The sequence below is a fragment of the Oncorhynchus mykiss genome, unplaced genomic scaffold (assembly GCF_013265735.2).
Source record: "Oncorhynchus mykiss isolate Arlee unplaced genomic scaffold, USDA_OmykA_1.1 un_scaffold_130, whole genome shotgun sequence".
NCBI classification, from domain to species: domain Eukaryota; kingdom Metazoa; phylum Chordata; class Actinopteri; order Salmoniformes; family Salmonidae; genus Oncorhynchus; species Oncorhynchus mykiss.
Genome location: NW_023493663.1, coordinates 214,349 through 240,702, shown reverse-complemented (window position 1 = coordinate 240,702; position 26,354 = coordinate 214,349). Strand labels below are relative to the sequence as shown.

Below are 26,354 nucleotides of genomic sequence, written 5' to 3'. Positions count from 1 at the left end.
TGTTAATGGTCACATGATTTGCAGATGTTAATGGTCACATACACATGGTTAGCAGATGTTAATGCTCACATGGTTAGCAAATGTTATTGGTCACATACACATGGTTAGCAGATGTTAATGGTTGCATGGTCAGCAGATGTTAATGGTCACATACACATGGTTAGCAGATGTTAATGGTCACATACACATGGTTAGCAGATGTTAATGGTCACATGGTTAGCAGATGTTAATGGTTACATACACTTGGTTAGCAGATGTTAATGGTCACATGGTTAGCAGATGTTAATGGTCACATGGTTAGCAGATGTTAATGGTCACATGGTTAGCAGATGTTAATGGTCGCATGGTTAGCAGATGTTAATGGTCGCATGGTTAGCAGATGTTAATGATCACATGGTTAGCAGTGTGGTACACATGGTTAGCAGATGTTAATGGTCACATACACATGGTTAGCAGATGTTAATGGTCACATACACATGGTTAGCAGTGTGGTACACATGGTAGGGTTAGTCAGGATAGATAATAAACAGAGTAGCAGCAGCGTATGTGAGTCCCTCCCTCCCTCCCACCCAGCTCCTGTTTGTGTTCAGACGCACAGGGAAATCCGTCTCACTAGTTGAGAACAGTAACAAGAGAAACAGATAAATACATGCTGTCTCCGGTATGGACTTTAAGAACAGCCGATATGGAAGGTAGGGTTAGGGTTAGGGTTAACCCTACATGCTGTCTCCGGTATGGACTTTAAGAACAGCCGATATGGAAGGTAGGGTTAGGGTTAACCCTACATGCTGTCTCCGGTATGGACTTTAAGAACAGCCGATATGGAAGGTAGGGTTAGGGTTAGGGTTAACCCTACATGCTGTCTCCGGTATGGACTTTAAGAATAGCCGATATGGAAGGTAGGGTTAGGGTTAACCCTACATGCTGTCTCCGGTATGGACTTTAAGAACAGCCGATATGGAAGGTAGGGTTAGGGTTAGGGTTAACCCTACATGCTGTCTCCGGTATGGACTTTAAGAACAGCCGATATGGAAGGTAGGGTTAGGGTTAACACTACATGCTGTCTCCGGTATGGACTTTAAGAACAGCCGATATGGAAGGTAGGGTTAGGGTTAACACTACATGCTGTCTCCGGTATGGACTTTAAGAACAGCCGATATGGAAGGTAGGGTTAGGGTTAGGGTTAACCCTACATGCTGTCTCCGGTATGGACTTTAAGAACAGCCGATATGGAAGGTAGGGTTAGGGTTAGGGTTAACCCTACATGCTGTCTCCGGTATGGACTTTAAGAACAGCCGATATGGAAGGTAGGGTTAGGGTTAACCCTACATGCTGTCTCCGGTATGGACTTTAAGAACAGCCGATATGGAAGGTAGGGTTAGGGTTAGGGTTAACCCTACATGCTGTCTCCGGTATGGACTTTAAGAACAGCCGATATGGAAGGTAGGGTTAGGGTTAGGGTTAACCCTACATGCTGTCTCCGGTATGGACTTTAAGAACAGCCGATATGGAAGGTAGGGTTAGGGTTAGGGTTAACCCTACATGCTGTCTCCGGTATGGACTTTAAGAATAGCCGATATGGAAGGTAGGGTTAGGGTTAGGGTTAACCCTACATGCTGTCTCCGGTATGGACTTTAAGAACAGCCGATATGGAAGGTAGGGTTAGGGTTAACCCTACATGCTGTCTCCGGTATGGACTTTAAGAACAGCCGATATGGAAGGTAGGGTTAGGGTTAGGGTTAACCCTACATGCTGTCTCCGGTATGGACTTTAAGAACAGCCGATATGGAAGGTAGGGTTAGGGTTAGGGTTAACCCTACATGCTGTCTCCGGTATGGACTTTAAGAACAGCCGATATGGAAGGTAGGCAGAATATTATTCTAGACAGAGGAATTAATATCTCTGATAAAGTGACGTTTGATAAAGTGACGTTTTATTGAACTACTTAACTAATATTGTTGTTTGTCGGTTAGTTGATGGTTGGGGTTAGGTTGGTTGACGGTTGGGGTTAGGTTGGTTGACGGTTGGGTTGGGTTGGTTGACGGTTGGGGTTAGGTTGGTTGACGGTTGGGGTTAGGTTGGTTGACGGTTGGCGTTAGGTTGGTTGACGGTTGGGGTTAGGTTGGTTGATGGTTGGGGTTAGGTTGGTTGGGGTTGGGGTTAGGTTGGTTGACGGTTGGTTGACGGTTGGGGTTAGGTTGGTTGACGGTTGGGGTTAGGTTGGTTGACGGTTGGGGTTGGGTTGGTTGACAGTTGGGGTTAGGTTGGTTGACGGTTGGGGTTAGGTTGGTTGACGGTTGGCGTTAGGTTGGTTGACGGTTGGGGTTAGGTTGGTTGACGGTTGGGGTTAGGTTGGTTGACGGTTGGGGTTAGGTTGGTTGACGGTTGGTTGACGGTTGGCGTTAGGTTGGTTGACGGTTGGGGTTAGGTTGGTTGACGGTTGGGGTTAGGTTGGTTGACGGTTGGGGTTAGGTTGGTTGACGGTTGGGGTTAGGTTGGTTGACAGTTGGGGTTAGGTTGGTTGACGGTTGGGGTTGGGTTGGTTGACAGTTGGGGTTAGGTTGGTTGACGGTTGGGGTTAGGTTGGTTGACGGTTGGGGTTAGGTTGGTTGACGGTTGGGGTTAGGTTGGTTGACGGTTGGGGTTAGGTTGGTTGACAGTTGGGGTTAGGTTGGTTGACGGTTGGGGTTGGGTTGGTTGACGGTTGGGTTGGGTTGGTTGACGGTTGGGGTTGGGTTGGTTGACGGTTGGGTTGGGTTGGTTGACGGTTGGGGCTAGGTTGGTTGACGGTTGGGGTTGGGTTGGTTGACGGTTGCCGTTAGGTTGGTTGACGGTTGGGGTTAGGTTTGTTGACGGTTGGCGTTAGGTTGGTTGACGGTTGGGGTTAGGTTAGTTGACGGTTGGGGTTAGGTTGGTTGACGGTTGGGGTTAGGTTGGTTGACGGTTGGGGTTAGGTTGGTTGACGGTTGGAGTTAGGTGTTTTGCTAGCTGATGTGAAGCCATGTGCACCGATGCGCTTGGGGACAAGTGTGTGTGTGTGTGTGTGTGTTGCCACTAGCAGGATTCAGAAACAGATCCTCTTAGATTTAAAGACCCGGTGGATCAGACACCACGTCTGATATTCAGCATTACTAACATTCTGTTCACTGCTGTAGATTATAGTTTCCCATTCTAACGCAACAAGCGGAATGTGAGAGAGAGAGCAGGTGAAAGTTCAAGCCCAGCCGAGGTAGACACAGCCACCCCCCTAGTGTGTGTGCTCCATTATAACGCTGATACCATAGGAGGGTCGTTAGATCAGCCTTGGCCGCTCACACTAATGACAGAGAAAGACAGGGAGAGAGAGGGAGAGAGTGGGGAGAGAAAAAGAGGGGGAAGATGGAGGTAGAGAGAGGGAGTGAGAGAATGGAGGGGGAGATATAGGCAGAGTTGGAGGCAGAGTGCCCCTCTTTTGGACAATAACAATGCTTTCTCTGATCAGAGCCTTTGTCCCTTCAGGCTCACTGAGACACACACGCCTGTTGTCCATTAGCTGACAGAATCAAATCACATGTTGTGTGTCACATACACTGAATACAACAGGTGTAGGTAGACCTTAACGAGAAATACTTACTTACAAGCCCTTGACTCTATTTCTTGAACTGCAATGTTGGTAAAGAAAATATTTAGTAATTAAAAATAAATCTAAAAGTAACACAAGAAAAGTACATAACAATAACGAGACTATATACAGGGGGTACCGGTACCGAGTCAATGTGCGGGGGTACAGGTTAGTCAAGGTAATTTGTGACTGGAGAGTGATGGACCACAGTGAGACCAACCATCCTCTCACTCTGCTACTGAAGAGATACTGGTAGTCTAGTAGAGTGATGGACCACAGTGAGACTAACCATCCTCTCACTCTGCTACTGAAGAGATACTGGTAGTCTAGGAGAGTGATGGACCACAGTGAGACCAACCATCCTCTCACTCTGCTACTGAAGAGATACTGATAGTCTAGGACAGTGATGGACCACAGTGAGACCAACCATCCTCTCACTCTGCTACTGAAGAGATACTGGTAGTCTAGGAGAGTGATGGACCACAGTGAGACCAACCATCCTCTCACTCTGTTACTGAAGAGATACTGATAGTCTAGGACAGTGATGGACCACAGTGAGACCAACCATCCTCTCACTCTGCTACTGAAGAGATACTGATAGTCTAGGACAGTGATGGACCACAGTGAGACCAACCATCCTCTCACTCTGCTACTGAAGAGATACTGATAGTCTAGGACAGTGATGGACCACAGTGAGACCAACCATCCTCTCACTCTGCTACTGAAGAGATACTGGTAGTCTAGGACAGTGATGGACCACAGTGAGACCAACCATCCTCTCTGGTAGTCTAGGCTTTTGCTCCAGCAAAAGGCCTGTTAGAGCAGCATCCACATCCTGTCCCTCTCTAGGTAACTAAAACCTTTATGAGCTGAATAAGGCCTGTTAGAGCAGCCTCCACATCCTGTTCCTCTCTAGGTAACTAAAACCTTTATGAGCTGAATAAGGCCTGTTAGAGCAGCCTCCACATCCTGTTCCTCTCTAGGTAACTAAAACCTTTATGAGCTGAATAAGGCCTGTTAGAACAGCCTCCACATCCTGTTCCTCTCTAGGTAACTAAAACCTTTATGAGCTGAATAAGGCCTGTTAGAGCAGCCTCCACATCCTGTCCCTCTCTAGGTAACTAAAACCTTTATGAGCTGAGTAAGGCCTGTTATAGCAGCCTCCACATCCTGTACCTCTCTAGGTAACTAAAACCTTTATGAGCTGAATAAGGCCTGTTAGAGCAGCCTCCACATCCTGTACCTCTCTAGGTAACTAAAACCTTTATGAGCTGAATAAGGCCTGTTAGAGCAGCCTCCACATCCTGTACCTCTCTAGGTAACTAAAACCTTTATGAGCTGAATAAGGCCTGTTAGAGCAGCCTCCACATCCTGTCCCTCTCTAGGTAACTAAAACCTTTATGAGCTGAATAAGGCCTGTTAGAGCAGCCTCCACATCCTGTCCCTCTCTAGGTAACTAAAACCTTTATGAGCTGAGTAAGGCCTGTTATAGCAGCCTCCACATCCTGTACCTCTCTATGTAACTAAAACCTTTATGAGCTGAGTAAGGCCTGTTATAGCAGCCTCCACATCCTGTACCTCCATGTAACTAAAACCTTTATGAGCTGAATAATACTGAAAGGGATTTAGAGAAAATACTTATATAGACTTAACACAATATGTGGAATGAGGCAACTAACCAACCACAACATGGAAGTAAATAGCTACCCTGAACCTTACCCTGTCACACAGCTTCTGCTAGGCCTGAGGGACCCTGTGTGGAATCAGATAACGCACAGCTGACCTGGCGTCCAGCAAGCACTACCCTGAAACCTGCGATGTTTGTGTGTGTGTGTTGACTTACGAAATGTGGTTTCATAACATGTCCAGATGTGCCTCTCTCTGTAAACCGGGATTGAGAGATTTACTGCTGATTAAAGACAGAGACATAAACACACACACACACACACACACACACACACACACACACACACACACACACACACACACACACACACACACACACACACACACACACACAGAGACATCAGAAAATGGACACACTCAGACCTGCCCTGTGGTTGTCATAGAGACGAGGCTGTAGCCATGCGGACGGCAGGCAGATCAACTCAGATAACGTGATGTGGATTACAGTGGTGTTCTGTAAATCCCCTCTGAATGACCGTCTCTCACACACACACACGCACACGCACACACACACATACAAGCATGGGCTGCTATGCATAGAGCCCAAGTAAGGTTTTAACGTGGATGTCAGAGCTCAGCAGTACCTGACACAGTCTGACACTACTTATAGAGGCCAGGAGACACATTCAACATGTACAGTATCCTGGGTGTGTGTGTTCCAGGTTCATGAATGGCAGAGTTCCATCCAGTAGGAGATACGAGCCTACAGACTACGAACACGCTGCCAACTGTGCCACACATGGAGTGAGTTACACACACAACCTGTCTACAGATTCATCTCTTATCTCTGGAAACACAGCTGCTGTTCACCCTGCTGTACCTGGTTCTACCCATAATATCTTGTTTACCCATGATCCTCCACAGCTCTGGATCATCCCCAGCCTGGTGGGCGGGTCTGTACTCTACTTCCTGTCTGTGGACCAATGGCAGGCTGCTGCTGCCTGGTTGTACGGGGCGGGGCTTAGTGGTCTATTCATCTCCTCCACTCTGTTTCACACCGTGGCCTGGAAGATCAGACACCTCCGGTTAGTATCTCTGATCAGACACCTCCGGTTAGTATCTCTGATCACACACCTCCGGTTAGTCTCTCTGATCAGACACCTCCGGTTAGTATCTCTGCTCAGACACCTCCGGTTAGTCTCTCTGATCAGACACCTCCGGTTAGTCTCTCTGATCAGACACCTCCGGTTAGTCTCTCTGTTTCACACCGTGGCCTGGAACATCAGACACCTCCAGTTAGTATCTCTGATCAGACACCTCCGGTTAGTATCTCTGATCAGACACCTCCGGTTAGTCTCTCTGATCAGACACCTCCGGTTAGTATCTCTGCTCAGACACCTCCGGTTAGTCTCTCTGATCAGACACCTCCGGTTAGTCTCTCTGTTCAGACACCTCCGGTTAGTATCTCTGATCAGACACCTCCGGTTAGTATCTCTGATCAGACACCTCCGGTTAGTATCTCTGATCAGACACCTCCGGTTAGTCTCTCTGTTTCACACCGTGGCCTGGAACATCAGACACCTCCAGTTAGTATCTCTGATCAAACACCTCCGGTTAGTATCTCTGATCAGACACCTCCGGTTAGTATCTCTGATCAGACACCTCCGGTTAGTCTCTCTGATCAGACACCTCCAGTTAGTCTCTCTGATCAGACACCTCCGGTTTGTCTCTCTGTTTCACACCGTGGTCTGGAACATCAGACACCTCCGGTTAGTCTGTCTGATCAGACACCTCCGGTTTGTCTCTATGTTTCACACCGTGGTCTGGAACATCAGACACCTCTAGTTAGTATCTCTGATCAGACACCTCTAGTTAGTATCTCGGTCTTTATCTCAATTTCAAATTCAATTTAAGGGGCTTTATTGGTGTGGGAAACATATGTTTACATTGCAAGTGAAATAGATGAAATAGACAACAAAAACTGAACAGTAAACATTACACTCACAGAAGTTCCAAAGGAATAGAGACATTTCAAATGTCATATTATGTCTTTATACAGTGTTGTAACGATGTACAAATGGTTAAAGTACACAAGGGAAAATAAATCAGCATAAATATGGGTTGTATTTACAATGGTGTTTGTTCTTCACTGGTTGCCCTTTTCTTGTGGCAACAGGTCACAAATCTTGCTGCTGTGATGGAACACTGTGGAATTTCACCCAGTAGATATGGGAGTTTATCAAAATTGGATTTGTTTTCAAATTCTTTGTGGATCTGTGTAATCTGAGGGAAATGTGTGTCTCTAATATGGCCATACATTGGACAGGAGGTTAGGAAGTGCAGCTCAGTTTCCACATCATTATGTGGGCAGTGAGCACATAGCCTGTCTTCTCTTGAGAGCCAACAGTGACCTTTCTCAATAGCAAGGCTATCTATGCTCACAGTACATAGTCAAAGCTTCTGTTCATTTTGGGTCAGTCACAGTTGTCAGGCCACTGTGTACTCTCTGTTTAGGGCCAAAGAGCATTCTTGTTTGCTCTGTTTTTTTGTTAATTCTTTCCAAAGTAAATATATTTTTGTTTTCACGTGATTTGGTTGGGCCTAATTGTGTTGCTGTCCTAATTGTGTTGCTGTCCTGTGAACAGAGCCCCAGGACCAGCTTGCTTAGGGGAATCTTTTCCAGGTTCATCTCTGTTACAGGAATTAAATTCCTTTATGTTTTATTTAACAAATTTAATTAAACACTCTGCCCACTCCTAAGAATTTGTAAGACCCTTATTTGCATAAAATGGACAGAGACCAGTCTCAAAATCGATCAGCAGCGTTTATTCTGGAGAGTACTGAACACGATACAGTTTACCACAGGTTATAAACTGCACTAGCGTTTATTCTGGAGAGTACTGAACACGATACAGTTTACCACAGGTTATAAACTGCACTAGCGTTTATTCTGGAGAGTACTGAACACGATACAGTTTACCACAGGGTTATGGTAACCCTAACACCACAGGTTATAAACTGAAAATGACGTCATTCGTTTTCGAACTGTTCCGTCTCTTCTCCCACCCTGGTACAAAGGCAGTATCTCAAGCCTTCCCACATCGTCTCCCTACCAATTTAATATAATTTATGACGAGCCAAGGTCTTCCTGTGTAGAAGCATTCTAGCCAGTCTGACGATAAGTTCATTCATTTCTACCAAGGAACAGACAGTCATTGTTCTAATTCTTGATTATATTTACACACATTGAACACACAGAGTGTTCAAACCGATTCCCCTAATTAGAACACTATTCCCCTAATTAGAACACTATTCCCCTAATTAGAACACTATTCCCCTAATTAGAACACTATTCCCCTAATTAGAACACTATTCCCCTAATTAGAACACTATTCCCCTAATTAGAACACTATTCCCCTAATTAGAACACTAGTCCCTGAATCAGTCTCAGCAGAGAAGGGTAACACAGACTCCAACACAAACGACTCAGAGGCACCTGTGTCTCAGGATCTTCAATGGCACTGGGTCGTTACTTCCTAACAGAGATACTAAAACCCTCCGTAATGAAAGGTAAATAGTCTGGATCAATTGGAACTTTCACATGCCCCTGGGCCTGAGACGGAGTGACAGGAGTGAACTGATGTGGGACAGGTGCTGCTAACGCCATAGGCTTATGGTTAACTTTAGCAGGAGTACTGAATTTACTCTCAGCCCTGAGAAGGTTTTTCTAATGATCGGAACCCTGACAGTAGTGACACTCTTGACTGAAGTCAGCTTTACCACGGGAGCCAGGCTCAACCCTAGATGAATGGAACCCGTGGACCAGTGTCTGAGTGGGCAGGGCCCAAATCTCCCCCCGAATGCACCCACTCACTCTGAATACAGGGCTCTGCAAAGACACTTTCGTGAGTCAAAACATTCTCGTCCACCAAAACCGCAGCTTCAGAGACAGTCTTAACTTTTCCTTCCTTAATGTACGTACAGTAGCTATACGATCAGGGATTGTGTCCTTTAAATTGCTCTAGCATAATCAGATCACACAGCCCCTGGAAAGTCGGAACCGCAGAGGCGGAACACCAGCGATTTAAACTATGAAGATAACTCTGGCGTAAACTCAACATGAGTCTGTTAATCAGCCTTTTTTAAAGTTGTAAATCGTTGACGTTAAGCCTCAGGAACCAGTTGGTAAATCTGTAACGGACGTTTTAACCTTATCATAACTGACACTGTTGGCTACACCAAGAGCTGAATATGCTTCCTGCGCTTTACCAGTCAGCACACACAGCAACATTAAAGAGATCAGAATCAGGCCAACTCTTAGCGTCAGCACACACAGCAACATTAAAGTGAGATCAGAATCAGGCCAACTCCGAGCGTCAGCAACACACTGCAACATTAAAGTGAGATCAGAATCAGGCCAACTCCTAACGTCAGCAACACACTGCAACATTAAAGAGATCAGAATCAGGCCAACTCCTAGCGTCAGCAACACACTGCAACATTAAAGTGAGATCAGAATCAGGCCAACTCCTAGCGTCAGCAACACACTGCAACATTAAAGTGAGATCAGAATCAGGCCAACTCCTAGCGTCAGCAACACACTGCAACATTAAAGTGAGATCAGAATCAGGCCAACTCTTAGCGTCAGCAACACACTGCAACATTAAAGTGAGATCAGAATCAGGCCAACTCTTAGCGTCAGCACACACAGCAACATTAAAGAGATCAGAATCAGGCCAACTCTTAGCGTCAGCAACACACTGCAACATTAAAGAGATCAGAATCAGGCCAACTCCTAGCGTCAGCAACACACTGCAACATTAAAGAGATCAGAATCAGGCCAACTCTTAGCGTCAGCAACACACTGCAACATTAAAGTGAGATCAGAATCAGGCCAACTCTTAGTGTCAGCAACACACTGCAACATTAAAGTGAGATCAGAATCAGGCCAACTCCTAGCGTCAGCAACACACTGCAACATTAAAGTGAGATCACTAAATGTTTCTAATAACCGAGTATAATAACTGTGTGTATAATAACCATGTATAATAACTAGGTATAATAACCGTGTATAACTGTGTATAATAACGGTGTGTATAATAACTATGTAGCATAGCTGCGTGTATAATATCTGCATGTATATAACTGTGTATAATAACCATGTATAACAACCATGTGTATAATAACCATGTGTATAACAACCATGTGTATAATAACCATGTGTATAACAACCATGTGTATAATAACCATGTGTATAACAACCATGTATAATAACCATGTATAACAACCATGTGTATAATAACCATGTGTATAACAACCATATGTATAATAACCATGTGTATAACAACCATGTGTATAATAACCATGTGTATAACAACCATGTGTACCATGTATAATAACCATGTGTATAATAACCATGTATAATAACCATGTATAATAACCATGTGTATAATAACCATGTATAATAACCATGTGTATAATAACCATGTGTATAACAACCATGTGTATAATAACCATGTGTATAACAACCATGTGTACCATGTATAATAACCATGTGTATAATAACCATGTGTATAACAACCATGTGTATAATAACCATGTGTATAACAACCATGTGTACCATGTATAATAACCATGTGTATAATAACCATGTGTATAATAACCATGTGTATAATAACCATGTGTATAATAACCATGTATAATAACCATGTGTATAATAACCATGTATAATAACCATGTATAATAACCATGTGTATAATAACCATGTATAATAACCATGTGTATAATAACCATGTGTATAATAACCATGTGTAATAACCATGTGTATAATAACCGTGTATAATAACCATGTGTATAATAACCATGTGTAATAACCATGTGTATAATAACCATGTGTATAATAACCATGTATAATAACCATGTGTATAATAACCATGTGTATAATAACCATGTGTATAATAACCATGTGTAATAACCATGTGTATAATAACCATGTGTATAATAACCATGTGTAATAACCATGTGTATAATAACCATGTGTATAATAACCATGTGTAATAACCATGTGTATAATAACCATGTATTATTTATTTATTTATTTATTTTACCTTTATTTAACCAGGTAGGCAAGTTGAGAACAAGTTCTCATTTACAATTGCGACCTGGCCAAGATAAAGCAAAGCAGTTCGACAGATACAACAACACAGAGTTACACATGGAGTAAAACAAACATACAGTCAATAATAAAGTATAAACAAGTCTATATACAATGTGAGCAAATGAGGTGAGAAGGGAGGTAAAGGCAAAAAAGGCCTTGGTGGCAAGGTAAATACAATATAGCAAGTAAAACACTGGAATGGTAGTTTTGCAATGGAAGAATGTGCAAAGTAGAAATAAAAATAATGGGGTGCAAAGGAGCAAAATAAATAAATTAATTAATTACAGTTGGGAAAGAGGTAGTTGATAGGGCTAAATTATAGGTGGGCTATGTACAGGTGCAGTAATCTGTGAGCTGCTCTGACAGTTGGTGCTTAAAGCTAGTGAGGGAGATAAGTGTTTCCAGTTTCAGAGATTTTTGTAGTTCGTTCCAGTCATTGGCAGCAGAGAACTGGAAAGAGAGGCGGCCAAAGAAAGAATTGGTTTTGGGGGTGACTAGAGAGATATACCTGCTGGAGCGTGTGCTACAGGTGGGAGATGCTATGGTGACCAGCGAGCTGAGATAAGGGGGGACTTTACCTAGCAGGGTCTTGTAGATGACATGGAGCCAGTGGGTTTGGCGACGAGTATGAAGCGAGGGCCAGCCAACGAGAGCGTACAGGTCGCAATGGTGGGTAGTATATGGGGCTTTGGTGACAAAACGGATTGCACTGTGATAGACTGCATCCAATTTGTTGAGTAGGGTATTGGAGGCTATTTTGTAAATTACATCGCCAAAGTCGAGGATTGGTAGGATGGTCAGTTTTACAAGGGTATGTTTGGCAGCATGAGTGAAGGATGCTTTGTTGCGAAATAGGAAGCCAATTTTAGATTTAACTTTGGATTGGAGATGTTTGATATGGGTCTGGAAGGAGAGTTTACAGTCTAACCAGACACCTAAGTATTTGTAGTTGTCCACGTATTCTAAGTCAGAGCCGTCCAGAGTAGTGATGTTGGACAGGCGGGTAGGTGCAGGTAGCGATCGGTTGAAGAGCATGCATTTAGTTTTACTTGTATTTAAGAGCAATTGGAGGCCACGGAAGGAGAGTTGTATGGCATTGAAGCTTGCCTGGAGGGTTGTTAACACAGTGTCCAAAGAAGGGCCGGAAGTATACAGAATGGTGTCGTCTGCGTAGAGGTGGATCAGAGACTCACCAGCAGCAAGAGCGACCTCATTGATGTATACAGAGAAGAGAGTCGGTCCAAGAATTGAACCCTGTGGCACCCCCATAGAGACTGCCAGAGGTCCGGACAACAGACCCTCCGATTTGACACACTGAACTCTATCAGAGAAGTAGTTGGTGAACCAGGCGAGGCAATCATTTGAGAAACCAAGGCTGTTGAGTCTGCCGATGAGGATGTGGTGATTGACAGAGTCGAAAGCCTTGGCCAGATCAATGAATACGGCTGCACAGTAATGTTTCTTATCGATGGCGGTTAAGATATCGTTTAGGACCTTGAGCGTGGCTGAGGTGCACCCATGACCAGCTCTGAAACCAGATTGCATAGCAGAGAAGGTATGGTGAGATTCAAAATGGTCGGTAATCTGTTTGTTGACTTGGCTTTCGAAGACCTTAGAAAGGCATGGTAGGATAGATATAGGTCTGTAGCAGTTTGGGTCAAGAGTGTCCCCCCCTTTGAAGAGGGGGATGACGGCAGCTGCTTTCCAATCTTTGGGAATCTCAGACGACACGAAAGAGAGGTTGAACAGGCTAGTAATAGGGGTGGCAACAATTTCGGCAGATAATTTTAGAAAGAAAGGGTCCAGATTGTCTAGCCCGGCTGATTTGTAGGGGTCCAGATTTTGCAGCTCTTTCAGAACATCAGCTGAATGGATTTGGGAGAAGGAGAAATGGGGAAGGCTTGGGCGAGTTGCTGTTGGGGGTGCAGTGCTGTTGACAGGGGTAGGAGTAGCCAGGTGGAAAGCATGGCCAGCAGTAGAAAAATGCTTATTGAAATTTTCAATTATGGTGGATTTATCAGTGGTGACAGTGTTTCCTATCTTCAGTGCAGTGGGCAGCTGGGAGGAGGTGTTCTTATTCTCCATGGACTTTACAGTGTCCCAGAACTTTTTTGAGTTAGTGTTGCAAGAAGCAAATTTCTGCTTGAAAAAGCTAGCTAACCATGTGTATAATAACCATGTGTATAATAACCATGTGTATAATAACCATGTATAATAACCAGGTGTATAATAACCATATGTATAATAACCATATGTATAATTACCATGTGTATAACAACCATGTGTATAATAACCATGTATAATAACCATGTGTAATAACCATATGTATAACAACCATGTGTATAATAACCATATGTATAATTACCATGTGTATAACAACCATGTGTATAATAACCATGTATAATAACCATGTGTAATAACCATGTATAACAACCATGTATAACAACCATGTATAATAACCATGTATAATAACCATGTATAATAACCATGTATATAATAACCATGTATAACAACCATGTATAATAACCATGTATAATAACCATGTATAATAACCATGTGTATAATAACCATATGTATAATAACCATGTGTATAACAACCATGTGTATAATAACCATGTATAATAACCATGTGTAATAACCATATGTATAACAACCATGTGTATAATAACCATATGTATAATTACCATGTGTATAACAACCATGTGTATAATAACCATGTATAATAACCATGTGTAATAACCATGTATAACAACCATGTATAACAACCATGTATAATAACCATGTATAATAACCATGTATAATAACCATGTATATAATAACCATGTATAACAACCATGTATAATAACCATGTATAATAACCATGTATAATAACCATGTGTATAACAACCATGTATAATAACCATATGTATAATAACCATGTGTAATAACCATATGTATAATAACCATGTGTATAATAACCATGTGTATAATAACCATGTGTATAATAACCATGTGTACCATGTATAATAACCACGTGTATAATAACCATGTATAATAACCATATGTATAATAACCATGTGTATAATAACCATGTGTATAATAACCATGTGTATAATAACCATGTGTATAATAACCAGGTGTATAATAACCATGTGTATAATAACCATGTGTATAATAACCATGTGTATAATAACCAGGTGTATAATAACCATATGTATAACAACCATGTATAATAACCATATGTATAACAACCATGTGTATAATAACCAGGTGTATAATAACCATGTGTATAATAACCATGTGTATAATAACCATGTGTATAATCACCATGTATAATAACCATATGTATAACAACCATGTATAATAACCATGTATAACAACCATGTATAATAACCATGTGTATAATAACCATGTGTATAATAACCATGTGTATAATAACCAGGTGTATAATAACCATGTGTATAATAACCATGTGTATAATAACCAGGTGTATAATAACCATGTGTATAATAACCATGTGTATAATAACCATGTGTATAATCACCATGTATAATAACCATATGTATAACAACCATGTATAATAACCATGTATAACAACCATGTATAATAACCATGTGTATAATAACCATGTGTATAATAACCATGTATAATAACCATATGTATAATAACCATGTGTATAATAACCATGTATAACAACCATGTGTATAATAACCATGTGTATAATAACCAGGTGTATAATAACCATATGTATAACAACCATGTATAATAACCATGTATAACAACCATGTATAATAACCATGTGTATAATAACCATGTGTATAATAACCATGTATAATAACCATATGTATAATAACCATGTGTATAATAACCAGGTGTATAATAACCATGTGTATAACAACCATGTATAATAACCATGTGTATAATCACCATGTATAATAACCATATGTATAACAACCATGTATAATAACCATGTATAATAACCATGTATAATAACCATGTATAATAACCATATGTATAATAACCACGTGTATAATAACCAGGTGTATAATAACCAGGTGTATAATAACCATATGTATAACAACCATGTATAATAACCATATGTATAACAACCATGTGTATAATAACCATGTATAATAACCATGTGTATAATAACCATGTATAATAACCACATGTATAATAACCACATGTATAATAACCATGTGTATAATAACCAGGTGTATAATAACCAGGTGTATAATAACCATATGTATAACAACCATGTATAATAACCATATGTATAACAACCATGTGTATAATAACCATGTATAATAACCATGTGTATAATAACCATGTATAATAACCACATGTATAATAACCACATGTATAATAACCATGTGTATAATAACCATGTATAATAACCATGTATAATAACCATGTATAATAACCATGTGTATAATAACCAGGTGTATAATAACCATGTGTATAATAACCATGTGTATAATAACCATGTATAATAACCATGTGTATAATAACCATGTGTACCATGTATGATAACCATGTGTATAATAACCATGTGTATAATAACCATGTGTACCATGTATAATAACCACGTGTATAATAACCATGTGTATAATAACCATGTATAATAACCATGTATAATAACCATATGTATAATAACCATGTGTATAATAACCATGTGTATAATAACCATGTGTATAATAACCATGTATAATAACCATGTATAATAACCATGTATAATAACCATGTGTATAATAACCAGGTGTATAATAACCATGTGTATAATAACCATGTGTATAATAACCAGGTGTATAATAACCATGTATAATAACCATGTGTATAATAACCATGTGTACCATGTATAATAACCACGTGTATAATAACCATGTGTACCATGTATAATAACCACGTGTATAATAACCATGTGTATAATAACCATGTATAATAACCATGTATAATAACCATATGTATAATAACCATGTGTATAATAACCATGTGTATAATAACCATGTGTACCATGTATAATAACCACGTGTATAATAACCATGTGTATAATAACCATGTGTATAATAACCATGTGTATAATAACCATGTGTAATAACCATGTGTATAATAACCATGTGTATAATAACCATGTGTAATAACCATGTGTATAATAACCATGTATAATAACCATGTGTATGATAACCATGTGTATAATAACCATGTGTACCATGTATAATAACCACGTGTATAATAACCATGTGTATAATAACCATGTGTAATAACCATGTGTATAATAACCATGTATAATAACCATGTGTAATAACCATGTGTATAATAACCATGTGTATAATAACCATGTGTATAATAACCATGTGTATAATAACCATGTGTATAATAACCATGTGTATAATAACCGTGTATAATAACCATGTGTATAATAACCATGTGTATAATAACCATGTATAATAACCATGTATAATAACCATGTGTATAACAACCATGTGAATAATAACCATGTATAATAACCATGTATAATAACCATATATAACAACCATGTGTATAATAACCATGTGAATAATAACCATGTATAATAACCATGTGTATAATAACCATGAGTATAATAACCATATGTATAATAACCATGTGTATAATAACCATGTGTATAACAACCATGTGTATAATAACAATGTATAATAACCATGTATAATAACCATGTGTATAATAACCATGCGTATAATAACCATGTGTAATAACCATGTGTATAATAACCATATGTATAATAACCATGTATAATAACCATGTGTATAATAACCATGTATAATAACCATGTATAATAACCATATGTATAATAACCATGTGTATAATAACAAGGTGTATAATAACCATGTGTATAACAACCATGTGTATAATAACCATGTATAATAACCATGTGTATAATAACCATGCGTATAATAACCATGTATAATAACCATGTATAATAACCATATGTATAATAACCATGTATAATACCCGTGTATAATAACCATGTATAATAACCATGTGTATAATAACCATGTGTATAATAACCATGTATAATAACCATGTATAATAACCATATGTATAATAACCATGTGTATAATAACAAGGTGTATAATAACCATGTGTATAACAACCATGTGTATAATAACCATGTATAATAACCATGTGTATAATAACCATGTATAATAACCATGTGTATAATAACCATGTGTATAATAACCATGTATAATAACCATGTATAACAACCATGTATAATAACATGTGTATAATAACCATATGTATAATAACCATGTGTATAATAACCATGTATAATAACCATGTGTATAATAACCATGTATAATAACCATGTATAATAACCATGTATAATAACCATGTATAATAACCATGTGTATAACAACCATGTGTATAATAACCATGTATAATAACCATGTGTATAATAACCATGTGTAAAATAACCATGTATAATAACCATGTATAATAACCATGTATAATAACCATATGTATAATAACCATGTGTATAATAACCAGGTGTATAATAACCATGTGTATAACAACCATGTGTATAATGACCATGTATAATAACCATGTGTATAATAACCATGTGTATAATAACCATGTGTATAATAACCAGGTGTATAATAACCATGTATAATAATCATATGTATAATAACCATGTGTATAATAACCATGTGTATAATAACCAGGTGTATAATAACCATGTATAATAACCAGGTGTATAATAACCATGTATAATAACCATATGTATAATAACCATGTGTATAATAACCACGTGTATAATAACCACGTGTATAATAACCACGTGTATAATAACCACGTGTATAATAACCACGTGTATAATAACCACGTGTATAATAACCACGTGTATAATAACCACGTGTATAATAACCATGTGTATAATAACCATGTGTAATAACCATGTATAATAACCATGTATAATAACGGTGAATATAACTGTGTGTGTATAATACCTGTGTATATTAACTGTGTGTGTGTATACTAACTGTGTGTGTGTATATTAACTGTGTGTGTGTATAGTAACTGTGTGTGTGATTATATTAACTGTGTGTGTGTGTGTATACTAACTGTGTGTGTGTGTGTGTGTGTGTGTATACTAACTGTGTGTGTATACTAACTGTGTGTGTGATTATATTAACTGTGTGTGTGTGTGTATACTAACTGTTTGTGTGTGTGTGTGTATACTAACTGCGTGTGTGTATACGAACTGTGTGTGTGTATACTAACTGTGTGTGTATACTAACTGTGTGTGTATACTAACTGTGTGTGTGTATACTAACTGTGTGTGTGTATACTAACTGTGTGTGTGTATACTAACTGTGTGTGTGTGTATACGAACTGTGTGTGTGTGTATACGAACTGTATGTGTGTGTGTATACGAACTGTGTGTGTGTGTGTATACGAACTGTGTGTGTGTGTGTGTGTATACTAACTGTGTGTGTGTGTATACTAACTGTGTGTGTGTATACTAACTGTGTGTGTGTATACTAACTGTGTGTGTGTATACTAACTGTGTGTGTGTGTATATTAACTGTGTGTGTGTGTGTGTATACTAACTGTGTGTGTGTATGTATACTAACTGTGTGTGTGTGTGTGTGTATACTAACTGTGTGTGTGTATACTAACTGTGTGTGTGTGTGTATACTAACTGTGTGTGTGTGTGTGTGTATACTAACTGTGTGTGTGTATATTAACTGTGTGTGTGTATGTATATTAACTGTGTGTGTGTATGTGTATATTAACTGTGTGTGTGTATACTAACTGTGTGTGTGTATACTAACTGTGTGTGTGTATACTAACTGTGTGTGTGTATACTAACTGTGTGTGTATACTAACTGTGTGTGTATACTAACTGTGTGTGTGTATTAACTGTGTGTGTGTATATTAACTGTGTGTGTGTATATTAACTGTGTGTGTGTGTGTGTATACTAACTGTGTGTGTGTATTCAAATCAAATCAAATCAAATTTTATTTGTCACATACACATGGTTAGCAGATGTTAATGCGAGTGTAGCGAAATGCTTGTGCTTCTAGTTCCGACAATGCAGTAATAACAAGTAATCTAACTAACAATTCCAAAACTACTGTCTTGTACACAGTGTAAGGGGATAAAGAATATGTACATAAGGATATATGAATGAGTGATGGTACAGAGCAGTATAGGCAAGATACAGTAGATGGTATCGGGTACAGTATGTACAAATGAGATGAGTATGTAAACAAAGTGGCATAGTATAGTATAAAGTGGCTAGTGATACATGTATTACATAAGGATACCGTCGATGATATAGAGTACAGTATATACGTATGCATATGAGATGAATAATGTAGGGTAAGTAACATTTATATAAGGTAGCATTGTTTAAAGTGGCTAGTGATATATTTACATCATTTCCCATCAATTCCCATTATTAAAGTGGCTGGAGTTGAGTCAGTGTCAGTGTGTTGGCAGCAGCCACTCAGTGTTAGTGGTGGCTGTTTAACAGTCTGATGGCCTTGAGATAGAAGCTGTTTTTCAGTCTCTCGGTCCCAGCTTTGATGCACCTGTACTGACCTCGCCTTCTGGATGATAGCGGGGTGAACAGGCAGTGGCTCGGGTGGTTGATGTCCTTGATGATCTTTATGGCCTTCCTGTGACATCGGGTGGTGTAGGTGTCCTGGAGGGCAGGTAGTTTGCCCCCGGTGATGCGTTGTGCAGACCTCACTACCCTCTGGAGAGCCTTACGGTTGAGGGCGGTGCAGTTGCCATACCAGGCGGTGATACAGCCCGCCAGGATGCTCTCGATTGTGCATCTGTAGAAGTTTGTGAGTGCTTTTGGTGACAAGCCAAATTTCTTCAGCCTCCTGAGGTTGAAGAGGCGCTGCTGCGCCTTCTTCACGATGCTGTCTGTGTGAGTGGACCAATTCAGTTTGTCTGTGATGTGTATGCCGAGGAACTTAAAACTTGCTACCCTCTCCACTACTGTTCCATCGATGTGGATAGGGGGGTGTTCCCTCTGCTGTTTCCTGAAGTCCACAATCATCTCCTTAGTTTTGTTGACGTTGAGTGTGAGGTTGTTTTCCTGACACCACACTCCGAGGGCCCTCACCTCCTCCCTGTAGGCCGTCTCATCGTTGTTGGTAATCAAGCCTACCACTGTTGTGTCGTCCGCAAACTTGATGATTGAGTTGGAGGCGTGCGTGGCCACGCAGTCGTGGGTGAACAGGGAGTACAGGAGAGGGCTCAGAACGCAACCTTGTGGGGCCCCAGTGTTGAGGATCAGCGGGGAGGAGATGTTGTTGCCTACCCTCACCACCTGGGGGCGGCCCGTCAGGAAGTCCAGTACCCAGTTGCACAGGGCGGGGTCGAGACCCAGGGTCTCGAGCTTGATGACGAGCTTGGAGGGTACTATGGTGTTGAATGCCGAGCTGTAGTCGATGAACAGCATTCTCACATAGGTATTCCTCTTGTCCAGATGGGTTAGGGCAGTGTGCAGTGTGGTTGAGATTGCATCGTCTGTGGACCTATTTGGGCGGTAAGCAAATTGGAGTGGGTCTAGGGTGTCAGGTAGGGTGGAGGTGATATGGTCCTTGACTAGTCTCTCAAAGCACTTCATGATGACGGATGTGAGTGCTACGGGGCGGTAGTCATTTAGCTCAGTTACCTTAGCTTTCTTGGGAACAGGAACAATGGTGGCCCTCTTGAAGCATGTGGGAACAGCAGACTGGTATAGGGATTGATTGAATATGTCCGTAAACACACCGGCCAGCTGGTCTGCGCATGCTCTGAGGGCGCGGCTGGGGATGCCATCTGGGCCTGCAGCCTTGCGAGGGTTAACACGTTTAAATGTCTTACTCACCTCGGCTGCAGTGAAGGAGAGACCGCATGTTTTCGTTGCAGGCCGTGTCAGTGGCACTGTATTGTCCTCAAAGCGGGCAAAAAAGTTATTTAGTCTGCCTGGGAGCAAGACATCCTGGTCCGTGACTGGGCTGGGTTTCTTCCTGTAGTCCGTGATTGACTGTAGACCCTGCCACATGCCTCTTGTGTCTGAGCCGTTGAATTGAGATTCTACTTTGTATCTGTACTGGCGCTTAGCTTGTTTGATAGCCTTGCGGAGGGAATAGCTGCACTGTTTGTATTCGGTCATTCGGTTTGCAGAGAGTTAAATAAAGTTTGTTCAGAGCCATCGATGTGTCTGCTTGGGGGGGGATATATACGGCTGTGATTATAATCGAAGAGAATTCTCTTGGTAGATAATGCGGTCTACATTTGATTGTGAGGAATTCTAAATCAGGTGAACAGAAGGATTTGAGTTCCTGTATGTTTCTTTCATCGCACCATGTCACGTTAGTCATAAGGCATACGCCCCCGCCCCTCTTTTTACCAGAAAGATGTTTTTTCCTGTCTGCGCGATGCGTGGAGAAACCTGTTGGCTGCACCGCTTCGGATAGCGTCTCTCCAGTAAGCCACGTTTCCGTGAAGCAAAGAACGTTACAGTCTCTGATGTCCCTCTGGAATGCTACCCTTGCTCGGATTTCATCAACCTTGTTATTAACTGTGTGTGTGTGTGTGTGTGTATACTAACTGTGTGTGTGTGTATATTAACTGTGTGTGTGTGTGTGTATACTAACTGTGTGTGTGTGTGTATACGAACTGTGTGTGTGTATACTAACTGTGTGTGTGTGTATATTAACTGTGAGTGTGTGTGTATATTAACTGTGTGTGTGTGTATATTAACTGTGTGTGTGTGTATACTAACTGTGTGTGTGTATACTAACTGTGTGTGTGTGTATACTAACTGTGTGTGTGTATACTAACTGTGTGTGTGTGTGTGTGTATATTAACTGTGTGTGTGTGTGTGTGTATACTAACTGTGTGTGTGTATTAACTGTGTGTGTGTGTGTGTGTTTGTGTGTGTATACGAACTGTGTGTGTGTATACTAACTGTGTGTGTGTGTGTGTGTATTAACTGTGTGTGTGTGTGTATATTAACTGTGTGTGTATACTAACTGTGTGTGTGTGTATATTAACTGTGTGTGTGTGTGTGTATACTAACTGTGTGTGTGTGTATATTAACTGTGTGTGTGTGTGTGTATATTAACTGTGTATGTATATTAACTCTGTGTGTGTGTATACTAACTGTGTGTGTGTATATTAACTGTGTGTGTGTATAATAACTGTGTGTGTGTATACTAACTGTGTGTGTGTGTGTGTGTGTACTAACTGTGTGTGTGTGTGTATATACTAACTGTGTGTGTGTATATTAACTGTGTGTGTGTGTGTGTATACTAACTGTGTGTGTGTGTATACTAACTGTGTGTGTGTATATTAACTGTGTGTGTATAATAACTGTGTGTGTGTATACTAACTGTGTGTGTGTGTGTGTGTGTACACTAACTGTGTGTGTGTGTATACTAACTGTGTGTGTGTATATTAACTGTGTGTGTGTATACTAACTGTGTGTGTGTGTGTGTGTGTATACTAACTGTGTGTGTGTGTGTGTGTGTGTATACTAACTGTGTGTGTGTGTATACTAACTGTGTGTGTGTGTATACTAACTGTGTGTGTGTGTGTATATTAACTGTGTGTGTGTGTATACTAACTGTGTGTGTGTATATTAACTGTGTGTGTGTGTACACTAACTGTGTGTGTATACTAACTCTGTGTGTGTATATTAACTGTGTGTGTGTATATTAACTGTGTGTGTGTGTGTGTGTATACTAACTGTGTGTGTGTGTGTATACAAACTGTGTGTGTGTATATTAACTGTGTGTGTGTGTGTAAACTAACTGTGTGTGTGTATACTAACTGTGTGTGTGTGTGTATACTAACTGTGTGTGTGTATACTAACTGTGTGTGTGTGTATACTAACTGTGTGTGTGTATATTAACTGTGTGTGTGTGTGTGTGTGTGTACACTAACTGTGTGTGTGTGTATACTAACTGTGTGTGTGTATATTAACTGTGTGTGTGTGTATACTAATTGTGTGTGTGTGTATACTAACTGTGTGTGTGTGTGTATTAACTGTGTGTGTATACTAACTGTGTGTGTGTATACTAACTGTGTGTCTCTCTACAGTAGAGTGGAGCAGCGTTTCCACATGTGTGACAGAATGGCCATCTACTTCTTCATCGCTGCTTCCTACACCCCCTGGTAGGTGTGTGTGTGTGTATACACCCCCTGGTAGGTGTGTGTGTGTGTATACACCCCCTGGTAGGTGTGTGTGTGTGTGTGTATACACCCCCTGGTAGGTGTGTGTGTGTGTACACCCCCTGGTAGATGTGTGTATACACCCCCTGGTAGGTGTGTGTGTGTGTGTGTATACACCCCCTGGTAGGTGTGTGTGTGTGTATACACCCCCTGGTAGGTGTGTGTGTGTGTGTGTATACACCCCCTGGTAGGTGTGTGTGTGTGTGTGTATACACCCCCTGGTAGGTGTGTGTGTGTATACACCCCTGGTAGGTGTGTGTATACACCCCCTGGTAGGTGTGTGTATACACCCCCTGGTAGGTGTGTGTATACACCCCCTGGTAGGTGTGTGTATACACCCCCGGGTAGGTGTGTGTGTGTGTACACCCCCTGGTAGATGTGTGTATACACCCCCTGGTAGGTGTGTGTGTGTATACACCCCCTGGTAGGTGTGTGTGTGTGTGTATACACCCCCTGGTAGGTGTCTGTGTGTTTGTGTATACACCCCCTGGTAGGTGTGTGTGTGTGTGTGTGTGTACACCCCCTGGTAGGTGTGTGTGTGTGTGTGTGTGTGTGTGTACACCCCCTGGTAGGTGTGTGTGTGTGTGTGTGTGTACACCCCCTGGTAGGTGTGTGTGTGTTTGTGTGTACACCCCCTGGTAGGTGTGTGTGTGTGTATACACCCCCTGGTAGGTGTGTGTGTGTGTATACACCCCCTGGTAGGTGTGTGTGTGTTTATGTATACACCCCCTGGTAGAGGTGTGTGTGTGTGTGTGTGTGTGTGTGTACACCCCCTGGTAGGTGTGTGTGTGTGTGTGTGTACACCCCCTGGTAGGTGTGTGTGTGTTTGTGTGTACACCCCCTGGTAGGTGTGTGTGTTTGTGTGTACACCCCCTGGAAGGTGTGTGTGTGTTTCTACACCTGCATTGCTTGCTGTCTGTTTTAGGCTGGGTTTCTGTACAGCACTTTGAGATATCAGCTGATGTACGAATGGGCTATATAAATACATTTGATTTGATTTGTTTGTGTGTACACCCCCTGGTAGGTGTGTGTGTGTTTGTGTGTGTGTGCACCCCCTGGTAGGTGTGTGTGTGTGTACACGCCCTAGGTTGATGCCGAGGGAGTTGGGTCCGTGGTCACGTGTTTCTAGGTTAATGTTGAGGGAGTTGGGTCCGTGGTCACGTGTTTCTAGGTTGATGCTGAGGGTTGGGTACGTGGTCACGTGTTTCTAGGTTGATGCTGAGGGAGTTGGGTCCGTGGTCACGTGTTTCTAGGTTAATGATGAGGGAGTTGGGTCCGTGGTCACGTGTTTTAGGTTAATGATGAGGGAGTTGGGTCCGTGGTCACGTGTTTCTAGGTTAATGATGAGGGAGTTGGGTCCGTGGTCATGTGTTTCTAGGTTGATGCTGAGGGAGTTGGGTCCGCGGTCATGTGTTTCTAGGTTGATGCTGAGGGAGTTGGGTCCGTGGTCACGTGTTTCTAGGTTGATGCTGAGGGAGTTGGGTCCGCGGTCATGTGTTTCTAGGTTGATGATGAGGGAGTTGGGTCCGCGGTCATGTGTTTCTAGGTTGATGCTGAGGGAGTTGGGTCCGCGGTCATGTGTTTCTAGGTTGATGCTGAGGGAGTTGGGTCCGTGGTCACGTGTTTCTAGGTTGATGCCGAGGGAGTTGGGTCCGTGGTCACGTGTTTCTAGGTTGATGCTGAGGGAGTTGGGTCCGCGGTCACGTGTTTCTAGGTTGATGCTGAGGGAGTTGGGTCCGTGGTCACGTGTTTCTAGGTTGATGCCGAGGGAGTTGGGTCATGTGGTCATGTGTTTCTAGGTTGATGCTGAGGGAGTTGGGTCCGTGGTCGAGTCACATGCGATGGATTATCTGGATCATGGCAGTTATCGGCTCCACATACGTCTTCTACTTCCACGAGAGGTACCACACACACACACTCACGCGCACGCACGTACACACACACCACTCTCCCTGATGTTAATAATCTCAGGTGATGTCACTCCCTGCAGGTATAAACTGTTGGAGTTACTAGGATACGTGGTCATGGGGGCGGGGCCTGCTCTTGTCATCCTGTCCATGGTAACACACACACACACCATTGATTGTCCAGAAACATTTACCTAAAGTCAATGTTCAAGCTTTCAAAGGAGTTTATCCCCTAAACCCTTATCGTGTGTGTGTTTGTTGCAGGCGGACAGGGCAGGTTTGAGTGAGCTGGCGGTGGGTGGGATTTTCTACATAGTGGGTGTGGCCTTCTTTAAGAGCGATGGAGTCGTCCCATTCGCTCACGCCATCTGGCACCTGTTCGTTGCCATGGGAGCAGCTACACACTACTACGCTATCTGGAGACACCTGTACACACCTGGACACTGAGACACACACCTACCGTGGTGCTAGCTAAACATGGATCTGGTCCTGTACACACCTGGACACTGAAACACACACCTACCGTGGTGCTAGCTAAACAGGGATCTGGTCCTGTACACACCTGGACACTGAGACACACACCTACCGTGGTGCTAGCTAAACAGGGATCTGGTCCTGTACACACCTGGACACTGAGACACACACCTATCGTGGTGCTAGCTAAACAGGGATCTGGTCTGACTGTTTACATGATGACATCACCACATCCAACTCTTACAATTATTAGTAGAAGTACTACAGTTACCAACATGCTGGAAACAGGCTTTGATTATATAATGCCTGTATGCTCCACACCAGAAGGATCTCTGTCCAATTAGAGACAGGAATCAGTGAATTGAAGGATCTCTGTCCAATTAG

General features: G+C 41.6%; 1 protein-coding gene across 2 annotated transcripts; it reads left to right on the top strand.

Moving 5' to 3' along the window:
- Positions 1–574: 574 nt before the first annotated feature.
- LOC118947112 (monocyte to macrophage differentiation factor 2-like) lies at positions 575–26,144 on the top strand. Of its 2 annotated transcripts, none has more exons than XM_036972291.1 (7): positions 575–692; positions 5,950–6,031; positions 6,152–6,312; positions 23,458–23,532; positions 25,389–25,490; positions 25,580–25,649; positions 25,761–26,083. In XM_036972291.1, exons 1-7 carry the CDS (start codon positions 664–666, stop codon positions 25,941–25,943), a joined length of 702 nt encoding a protein of 233 aa, XP_036828186.1. In that variant the 5' UTR covers positions 575–663; the 3' UTR covers positions 25,944–26,083. The 2 variants fall into 2 exon arrangements, with proteins under 2 accessions (XP_036828186.1, XP_036828187.1); XM_036972292.1 differs by having other exon boundaries at positions 576–1,863; positions 25,761–26,144.
- Positions 26,145–26,354: the final 210 nt, after the last annotated feature.